At 45.7% G+C, this 10,420-nt stretch overlaps 2 protein-coding genes across 9 annotated transcripts in view; one reads left to right on the top strand and one right to left on the bottom strand.

Annotated features, from left to right (window-relative positions):
- Positions 1-10,420, top strand: part of mei4 (meiosis-specific, MEI4 homolog (S. cerevisiae)) — a 52,437-nt gene that overhangs the window by 19,727 nt on the left and 22,290 nt on the right. For 3 of the 8 annotated variants that reach the window (XR_532367.1, XR_532366.1, XM_008397004.1), the window contains exons 1-2: positions 6,137-6,240; positions 9,733-9,978. Coding sequence is in view for 6 of the 8 variants with exons in the window: in XM_008397004.1 (XP_008395226.1) it covers positions 6,213-6,240; positions 9,733-9,978 (274 nt within the window). In the remaining 2 variants the exon portion in view is untranslated. Of the gene's footprint in view, positions 1-3,312; positions 4,979-5,282; positions 5,527-6,136; positions 6,241-9,732; positions 9,979-10,420 lie in introns of those variants that run through there. The other 5 variants (XM_017302151.1, XM_017302150.1, XM_008397012.2 and 2 more) reach the window with 4 other exon arrangements.
- On the bottom strand, positions 203-3,170 carry LOC103457078 (5-hydroxytryptamine receptor 1B-like). The gene has a single exon (XM_008397017.2). It carries the CDS (start codon positions 2,502-2,504, stop codon positions 1,338-1,340), a length of 1,167 nt encoding a protein of 388 aa, XP_008395239.1. The 5' UTR covers positions 2,505-3,170; the 3' UTR covers positions 203-1,337.

Raw genomic sequence — 10,420 nt, 5'->3', positions numbered from 1 at the left:
ATCAGAATCTGGATCATGATCAGGATCAGAATCTGGATCAGGATCAGAATCTGGATCATGATCCGAATCTGGATCAGGATCTGGATCAGGATCAGAATCAGGATCAGGATCAGAATCTGGATCAGGATCAGAATCTGGATCAGGATCAGAATCTGGATCAGGATCTGGATCAGGGGGACTACATGAGGAACTGAGAGGAGCCTGCCACATCAACCTTCTTTATTAGACTAGAACCGGTTCTGGGTCGGTACCAACAGTTCCTCTGATTGAGTCAGAAAAATTAAACACAAATGGTCACTCAGTCCAAGGGCCCAGTCCGAGTTCAGTTGCCCAGTCCAGGGCTGGGGGTCCAGTCCGGGGTGCCCTCCAAGTCATTCTGGTTCCTTCTGCTGCAGCATCAGGACCGATGGGTCCCAGCCCGCCCTGCGTTGTTCAGAACAATCTGAGCCTGAAGGGAAACCAGTGGGCGAGATTCAGGTCCCAGCCAACCATGTGGGCCCCATATGGGATTGGTTTGGCCCTGGTCGGTTCTGAATGTTCCTGGCCTAAACATGGGGCCCACTGTAGCTACTTTATCAGAACTCAGCTCAAAACATGATGATCAATGTTGCCTCTTGCTAAACTCATTATGCGGCCTTTAACCTTTAACCCCTGCACAGGACAAACCCAGGCCAGGGGGTCCAGCTATGGGAACCTTCTGAACTAAACTGTGGGACCCGCGTGGGTCCAGTCGTTGGCACCATGTTGGTTGGACCTGATCTCCATCTGAACTTTTAAATCTGCTTGTTTTTGCTGAATTTGAACCTCAACAAACGGACAAACCGAGTCTCTAAGGCTTCAGTTCCGTTCAAATTTAGAAACATAAATGATCTCAGGGATTCAAAACCTTTTGATTGGTTAAACTTCTACTTTGGATCTGATGGCCTTCAGCTCATTTCCGTCCTGGTTGGGCCCACAGATCTCTGCAGGGTCCTCTACAACATCCAGCAACGTGTTGGACAACTTGAAGATGGGGCCCAGAGGGGTCCAGTGTGTACTTGCTGGCAGGAACCACTCAGTCTGTTTGGTTATGAAGCCTAGGATAATCCTAGTTTTGGACGATGGGTCCCACCTGTGAATGTCAGATGGGTTCCAGCAGCACTGATGACTGAAAAGCCTCATGCTTGTTCTGCAGCCCTCCAGCTTGTGACCTGTGGCCCCCATGGGACCCAGATGGGACCCAGATGGGACTGGCTGAGCCCCCTTAACCACCATGGATTGTTACATACCCTGCAGACAACCCCAGTATGGGTCCCACATGTGGGCTGGTTTTTGGCCCCATTTGAATGAACCAGTCCTCACGCCCTGCGGCACCTGAAGCGCAGCATGAGCTTGTGGAAGGCCTGCTGGAAGTCCTCGTTGGACATGGTGTAGATGATGGGGTTGATGAGGGAGTTGAGGTACCCGAGCCAGGTGAAGATGTCGAACAGCCCTGGGTGGAAGCAGGACTCGCAGAGAGGCACTAGGAGGGTGTAGATGAAGAACGGCAGCCAGCAGACGATGTAGGCGCCCAGGATGATGCCCAGGGTCTTGGTGGCCTTCCGCTCCCTGGCCGCAGAGATGCGCTTCTTCTCCAGCAGCGCGTCCGACACGGTGACTTTGACTTGGCTCACACTGGGGGAGGACGAGGTCGTGTCGCAGGAGGAGGCGTCGTTCGTCCCGTAGTTCAAGGAGGTGGTGGACGCCACGGAGCCGGGGGAGCTGCTGGTCAGGTGCGCAGAGGTCAGCCTCTTCCCCTGTTTGTTCTGCGCCTGCTTCAGGATGCGCTTCCGCGCCTCCACGTAGATCCGGCCGTACAGGCATATGAGCAGCAGCGTGGGGATGTAGAAGGCTCCGAAGGTGGAGTAGATGGTGTAGAAGATGTGGTCCGTGTTCACGTTGCAGCTCGTCACCTCCTCCGCCTTCACCTGGCGCCAGAAGAAAGGCGGTAGGGAGATGGAGATGGCGATGACCCAGGCGGTGGCGATCATACCGGCGGCGCGTCCCGCCGTGCGCTTCTTGGAGTACTCCACCGCGTCCGTGATGGCCCAGTACCGGTCCAGCGCAATGACGCACAGGTGGAGGATGGAGGCGGTGCAGCAGGTGATGTCCGAGGACAGCCAGATGTCGCACATCACCTGACCCAACGGCCAGGTCTGCAGCACCGTGTACAGCGCGCTGATGGGCATCACCAGGACGGACACCAGCAGGTCCGTGAGCGCCAGGGACGCGATGAGGAAGTTGGCCGGGGTGTGCAGCTTCCGGGACTGGTAGATGGTCGCGATGACGAAGGCGTTGGAGAGCGTGGTGGCGCAGGTGACGAGCCCCAGAGTCACGGCCAGAGCTGCCTGGGGGGCCAGACTGGAGCCCCGCCGCTCCGCCCCGGAGCCGCTGGTGTCGGAGTCATTAGTGGAGAAGTTCAGCAGACCTCCGTAGCTGGCGGGCGGCTCCATCCTTCCACCTTCCTCCCTCACATGCCCGCTCATCGAGCTCCGACTGGCCGCTTGGGAAGCTCTCAAACCCGCATCCACAGGAGAAGACGCCGCATGTCCCGCAGTCTCAGTCAGACCCGCTCCTGCCTCCTCCTCCTCATCCTCACCCGCAGCGGCGCCTGGCCGCCGGAAGCATCTCGACAGCTGCAGAGAAACGCGGCATCCGGAGACCCAGAGAAGCTCCTCCGCCTCCTGCGAACTCCGGAGCCGCGCGGAGACTCCGGCTTTTATAGCGCAGCTTCCTCTCTCTCCTCTTCCTCAGCAGCGACCGACGGGACGCTCTGCTCAGCGCTCAGCCTCCAGTTCACTTCATTTCACTCCTTCAGCTGGAAACACGCAGCTGGCGGCGACCAGAGGCTGAAACTGAAGGCGGGACGAGGAGACAATGATTCATGTTGCTCTGAAAGATTGTTATTGATGTGTTGATCAGAAGCTGGAACGTGGGCATATTTATGCCAAAAGAAAATAACCGATGGTGTGCAACAAAAATCTGAAAAGTGTGGAGTGCATGTTTTTCCATCCTCTCTGAGTCAGAACTCTGAGGTCCTTCTGTCCTGCAGCTTCTGGACGCCAACTGACCTGAAGCTCCTCCAGCTCTGCTGACTGGGTTCTGATTGGGTTCTGACTGGGTTCTGACTGGGTTCTGACTGGGTTCTCTCTGGGTTCTGACTGGGTTCTGACTGGGTTCTGACTGGGTTCTGATTGGGTTCTGATTGGGTTCTGACTGGGTTCTGACTGGGTTCTGATTGGGTTCTGATTGGGTTCTGACTGGGTTCTGATTGGGTTCTGATTGGGTTCTGACTGGGTTCTGACTGGGTTCTGATTGGGTTCTGAAGCAGAGACCCGTCTTAAGGTCACAGGCGCCGCCCCGCTACAGAACCTCCTTTGGGTTCGTGTCCAACTCAAGTCAGGTTGATGGAGACCATCTGAGAATTTCAGGTTTTGACCAGTTGAATTCAGGTCTGCACTTTGACTAGGCCATTTTAACCCATGAACCTGCCCTGACCTAAACCATCCCATAATGTTCCTGGTGGTCATCCTGCTGGAAGCTGAACTTTGACCCCAGTCTCAGGTTAGCTGCAGGGTTGTCCTGATTTGGCTCCCTCCACCTTCCCACAGCATGATGCTGCCACCACCATGTTTCACTGCAGGATGATCTGCAGTTTTTCATCTGGTTGTAGAACATGACAAACATCAAGGGAGACCCACAGCAGAACTGGGTCAGAGTTCTACTGGACCTCCAGTTCCAACAAATCCCAGGAGCTGATCTGAGGACTCGCTTGGCCCGTTACGGGTCGGTTCTGGTCGGCTCCAGGTCGGATTACAAGTAAGACAAGGCTGGAAAAGGAAGGCAGGCTGAGAGAGAAGAGGGAATAAAACTGAAGCTGCAATAAATCAAAATGAAGCAGGAAAACGAGAAGCAGAACAAATGATGAAATTCAAAGCAACCCAACAGTTTGTCTCCATTCATGTTTGTAACTTCAGTGAAATACTGAAGCCTGAAGAAAATGTGCAACAAGACAGCAAATAAATACTGATGTGTGACAACAGCGTTTAAATCCACAACACCTGCGAGTCGTTTGCACACAGCTCTAGTCTGGGTCAATTAGCTGCCTGAGAAACGGAGCTGCAGCCCAGAGGAACCTCGTTAAGACGGGAGGGGGGACACTTCGTTAATCAAGCCATCCCTCCATCCACTGAAGCTCCTCAGCCTCTTCCAGTCTATTAGACAGCTCTGACTGACTGTAATTTTAAAGATTAGTCTGCATTTAGCTGCAGTTTTAGATAATTGCTGCACTTAGGAAACAAACAGATCTGCCAACATGATGCCACATTTGCATAGAAGCAGATCCTGAGAGTTTCTGCAGATAATGAGGCAGAGATTGTAATGATGGCAGAAACAGTCGGCCATGTTTCAACAGCTTCGCTCTCCAAACTGGAGGACACTTGAAAATGTCACTCAGCAAAGTTGGAAAAGGTTAAACCACGGCTGGATGTAAACTCTGCTAATTTGCAGCAAATTAGAAGAACATTAGCCCAGAAAAAGGATCTTAACCTCATTTCCAGTGAAGTCAGTAAACTTCAGGTTGAGTGTCTCGTCTGAAACTGGTTTCAGTTCAAACTCGGTGAGATCCAGGCTTGGTGTCACTTTAAGTTCTGCCAGATTTATTACTATATAAAGATTCACATGTAACCAGGATCATGTTTCTGTTGGATTCAGTTTATTTATTTTATTTTCCATTTTGTTAGATTTCATTTTATTTAAAGATTTAATTAGAAATAAAAATCCTCCTTTCCTTAATTTATTCAATATAGACTAAATCAAGCGAGAACAACATTGTTCTCGCGAGGTTTTAAAGTCACGTGACGGCTGCACGTCTGACAGCTACCGCTAATATGGCTGCTGATGGCACCTCAGGCAGGAGACGCTGGTGTGCAGGTTGGCTTCTGGTCTGTTTCCAAAGCAGGTATCTAATGTCTATTGTGCCTCATTCAATCGTGTGCAGACATGTGAACATTCGACCAAACGTTGTATCGGTCACGGTTTGTCCAGAGGGAAGTGGTGAGTGTTGTGTTCGGGAGCTAGCATGCTAGCACTAGCCTCCCCAGCCTGTTATACACCGATATAATTATAGCGCATTCAAACTGAAATGCTTACCGGTATAAAAAAAAACACTGTTGTGTAAAATAAATAGAATTTGCGTAAGTTGCATAATTGTGTAAACCCATTTAATTCTAAGAAAATACATGTGAACTGATTATTTTCCACAGGCCAGCAGTGTCACAGATTCCCATTCAAGGATTTTGCCGCCGGGTCCAGGATGAATCATGGATCATCTGGGATCATCTGACCAATCAGCGGATCCGGAAATACCACAACACCTTCTATCGTCAAAGAAAACTTCTGAATTGGTTGGAGATTCAGCCAAACAATCTTCACTCTGATAGAACTGGATTATTATTTTAGTTTTTTCCCTTTCATCATCAGCAAGAACCCTTCTGGACTTCATTAACTGTATATATATAATAATACAATTCACCAATTTTGCACCATCTGGTTGTCTGTGTTTTACAATTTGCCACTTCCTCTAGCAGACAAACCTAGTTTAAGAATCATTTGGATTAAATCTAACTTGGAGTATTTCTTTAATGATCCCAATATTCCTAGAATGTAATATAGGTTACACAGCATCAAGCCAGTTCAAAGTTCTTTACATCATCAGTTATGAAATGAGCATTTAACATTACATATTGTTGGGTCAACATCAAATTGATCAAATACTCTGAAAAAATGTAGAATTTTCCACTTAGTGTTAAAACTTTAGCCGACTGGATTTTTAGCCTTTTCTATGCAAAACTGTTTGTGTAAAAACTGTTGCAGTAATCAACTAATTGATCAAGATCATGTTTTTATTTTTACTTCACTCAAAATTCATATCTATTTCTTGTAAAAAAATATATATATACATATATATACTTGAAAAATATTTTATTTGATTAAACGAAATTTAAGATTTATTTATATTTAATGAGATTGTTTTTCTAGAATATATTTTAGAATCCGAATGGATGAAATGATTCCCCAGTTCAACAGAGCTGTTAACCTTTGACCCCTGAGTGAATTTCCTGTGGGACGGATTTAAGCGGGACACCAGCTGGAGGCTGCGCTCTGTTAGCTTCTTGGTTCCGTTAAATCCGGCGATGGAGACCGAACCGAACCAGTTAAACGGTACTTATTGATGTTGGTGCTGATGAATGACGAGTTAAACAGATTTATTTGACTTTTTTCTTTTGCCCTCATTTAGCTAACAGCTGGGCTTTCTTCTTCTACGATAATTTGGCTAACAGCGGGAGTTTCTTCTTCTACGTTAACTTAGCTAACAGCTGGGCTTTCTTCTTCTACGATAATTTGGCTAACAGCGGGAGTTTCTTCTACGTTAACTTGACTAACAGCTGGGCTTCTACGTTAATTTACAAGTACACCTCGCTGCAGCAAACTTGAAGGGGCGGGACGGACCACTGTCAGTCTCTTACCTTATTTGGAAACCATTGCACTCCGGAAGTGAAGGGGGCGCTATTTCCTATATTATCCGCGGTCTCCCGTTTTAATTTTCTTTTGAAATCTGTGATGTAGCTTCATCTGTAGGAAGGAGTTTCACTCTCTGCATGCAGTTTAACTTCTCTCTTTTATTTACTTCAGCGCAGCTCACAGCTTTTAACAAATTCCGTAGCTTTCTGTGTTCTTCTAAATCTGCTTCTTAGTCGCATCTTTTCAGGCCTGCTACTGCCTCTAGTGGCGTGGGGGTGGTAGCACAACTAATTTAATTATGTCACTAAACGAGAATACCACAACATCTTAATTTTGCCATTACTGGCAACGTGAAAGATTAATTATCTCTTAAAATACCACATTTTTCTTCAGGGTGTAAAGCTAATTAGGTGACATAAACAACACCTTTATACATTATAAATAACATCTATATATCTCCATCACTTATAGGAGGAAGTAAAGAAATAAGACATGAAAAACATTATCAACAGTAAAAAATACCATATACAATGTATACATAAGAAATTTAATTGAGCAAAAGTCAGTAACTAACAAATTAATTAGGTTCACAGACGAATAACCAGGATTGTTAAACAAGCAATAATCCACATTTTTGTTTTGTTGGTAGAGTCCAATATATAGGAAAATATGATTAAACTATTTAGTCTTCGAGGTGGAAATTTTTCTTTGACTCTAAAACAATAAAATAAAACTCATTAGTAGAATCATATCAACAATTAGTGCATCAAGTAAAACACTTAGCATGCTACAGGTAAATGTTATCATTTAGTTTGGCTCAGAATAATTATTGCACCGTCAGTGAATGACGTCTAATGTTATGATGTTCTATATTTACCAGAGGAAACAGTGACGCCTTCATGAGCTCAAACTGATGAAAAAAGAGGATGGATGATCTGATGAAATATTTTATGTTAACATTTTAACAATGAGTTAAAATGTTAACTCATTTTAACTCATTAGCTAACAATGTTGGCTAATGTTACCTCTATCTTACTAGAGGTTTTGGATGAGTTGCACTTGTTGGGTAACCCCAAGATCACTGGGTCTTAAAAGATAAAGTGACGTTTCTTAAAAATGTAGCCAGTGTTTTCAGCAAAGTTGATCTGAATGTCCAGGAATGATCCAAGGTATTTAAAACTTGCCATAGTTTCAACAGGTTGGCCAACGAGTGAAACTGGAACCACTTGTAGGTTTCATGTCATTTAATTAGCTCTACTTCCTTAATAAAATTAAAAGGTTTGGTGTTTTGTGAGGGACTTKATCTTTTGCGGTTCCAGTTATGCCAGAATTAATAATAAATAATAAAGACTTTAGTATTCTGATTTAGTAATGTATTTCTATTAGTTGTGCTACCACCACCACGCCACTAGAGGCAGTAGCAGCCCGAAAAGATGCGAAAAAGGAGCAGATTTAGAAGTACAGAGAAATTGATGTTCCACAGAATCAAAAGTTTTGTGGAAATCTAAAAACATAAAGCCATCGTCTTTTAATAAGTGACTATAATCAATCAGGTCCAGAACCAGGCGGATGTTGTTATGGATGGATCTACCTTTAGAAAGCCGGATTGAGTTTAACTAATTATTCTGGATGAGCCCGTTTTTAACCTCGTTGCCAGAACTTTTGTTGGGATGTTGTAGTCTGTTCAACAACGTGATAGGCCTTAAATTATTTACATTTGTCTTTACCAGGTTTTGGGATTAGCTTAATTACACCTTGTTTCATAGTTTCCATGAGTTCCTTCCTTCCAACACATTCTGCTACAGCCTGGAACAGCAGAGCTTTTAAATCCTCCCAGAAATGTTTATAAAGGTTAAAGGTCAGCTCTAAGTCCGTCTGGTCAGACTCCATATTTCTTATAGCAATATCAAATTTGGAGATTCTTAGCTCTTCATCACAGATTTCCTTACAATTTTCATCAATAACAGGAATCAGATTTCTTACTTTTTCAAAAAATGAAGTAATTTGTTCTGTATGTGAAGATTTATAAAGATTACTATAGAAATTAAATACTGCTTGTGTTATTCTCTTAGTCTCAGAACATTCCACTCCATCAATCATAAGGCTATTAATTGCATTATATTCCTGTCTGCGTTTTTCTAAGTTACAAAAGAAGGCACTATTCTTTTCTCCTTCTTCAACCCACCTGGCTCTGGACCTTTCATAATCACCTTCTGCCCTATTTATAGCTTTCTTCTACGTTAATTTAGCTAACAGCTATTATGTTAAGTTGCAACTTAGTTTCAAGTCTAAAACAAAACCAAGTTAGTTTTAGTTAGTGTATAAAATCGATTGTTTGCAGATAATCTAAAATACAGATTATTAGTTTAAATTTCTTTCAGTCATTAAAAACAGCCGTTTAGTTTCTATTACTGAGTCATTTCTAGACGCCATGTTGGGAGTGTCACAGCTGTTTTTTAACCCTTCAGGGTCCGAAGGGATTATTTGTCATCTGAGACAGTAATAACTTAGTGTTTCTGGAAGCTTCTCGGTCAGAGGATGATGAACCCCTTAGGTTCTGTTTCAGCTTCTTGTTCTGGTTCTGATCCTCAGGTCTTCATGGTTCTGGGAATCGGGTGTTTGGGTTATTTTTTGTTGGTTTTGGGTTCACCTGGTCTCTACGTCACTCATCGCCTCCACAGGCTCCCTGCTTGCTTTGCTCCTGCTGGGTTTTGGTTTCCTGGTCATCCAAGTTCCTCTTTTTCTTCATCACTAAATCTTCCCAGCACCATTCTTCCACTTGTCAGCCTCTAGATCCATTTCTTGTTCGGCTCATGGATTTATCATCCTGGTGGAGAGTTGTTTTTGTCTGTTAGCCTCCTGATTGAGGCCGACCAAATGGGAATAAAACTGCATCCCTGTGACGAAGTGCTGGGAGAAAAGAACCAATTTAAAGCTGGTTCTGGTTCTGGTCTGGTACTGTACCTACTCATCCCTTGAGTTTAACAGCTTTTTATGTCTGAGTGACTCTTAGTTCGCAATAAAATAACCCTTCCTCTGACCATGGCGACGATAGTGGGCGGAGATTGAGAAAAAGCAGCTGATGTCCAGAGAACCCCCTAAAGACGTTTAGATCATCGGCTCCAAGCGACTTGTCAGAACCAGAGTAATGGCCGCCGGCATTGATTAACCTGCCTGTTCCATCTGCCGTAGGGTCCGGCCGAGTCCCGTGGTGGCTCATGAAGGCCCAGGTGGCCGTGGCGATGGCCGTCATCAGAAGCAGACCCCCCGGTGTGAGCAGCCGACAGCACAGCGAGGCTTTGGGCCGCACACTGAGGCGGCAGGACGGCGCGTGGCGGGAGCGGGCCCAGGCGCTACAGCAGGAGGTGCTGAGGCTGCAGCAGGAGCTGCTGGTCTCCAGGGCAACGGACAACACAAACCGCAGCTGGGAGACGGCAGGTAGGTCTTTGTTCTGCACAGCGGACGCACAAAATCAGCAGGAAGTGGGTCTAATGGTCAGCAACGGGTTCTGGAACTGATCTGCTTCATTTGTCTAGTGACCAGCAGAGCTAGCAGGCTGATCATCTGCAGCTGCTGGTCTGAAACGCCAAGGTCAGAGGTCAGGGAGGCTGCTGGTCTTGGTTTCACTCAACAAAATGGTGGAGCTAGCCCACCACAAAACGTCAGGCGATGATTTCATCATTAACTGGAGCAAAGATTTAATTAATTTCCTTAAGCTGTTTAATGCGGGCGCCATGTTGGACACAGACACTTTTCTGTCCTTGTGTCTCGCTCCTGTCTCTGCTTCATGCAGACGAGTCTGTGTTTCAGACGAGTCTTTGTTTCAGACGAGTCTTTGTTTCAGACGAGTCTTTGTTTCAGACGAGTCTTTGTTTCAGAC

This window comes from Poecilia reticulata, linkage group LG21 (assembly GCF_000633615.1).
Source record: "Poecilia reticulata strain Guanapo linkage group LG21, Guppy_female_1.0+MT, whole genome shotgun sequence".
NCBI lineage: Eukaryota > Metazoa > Chordata > Actinopteri > Cyprinodontiformes > Poeciliidae > Poecilia > Poecilia reticulata.
The sequence above is the reverse complement of the archived record's forward strand: the minus strand, read 5'-3'. Positions and strand labels throughout refer to the sequence as shown.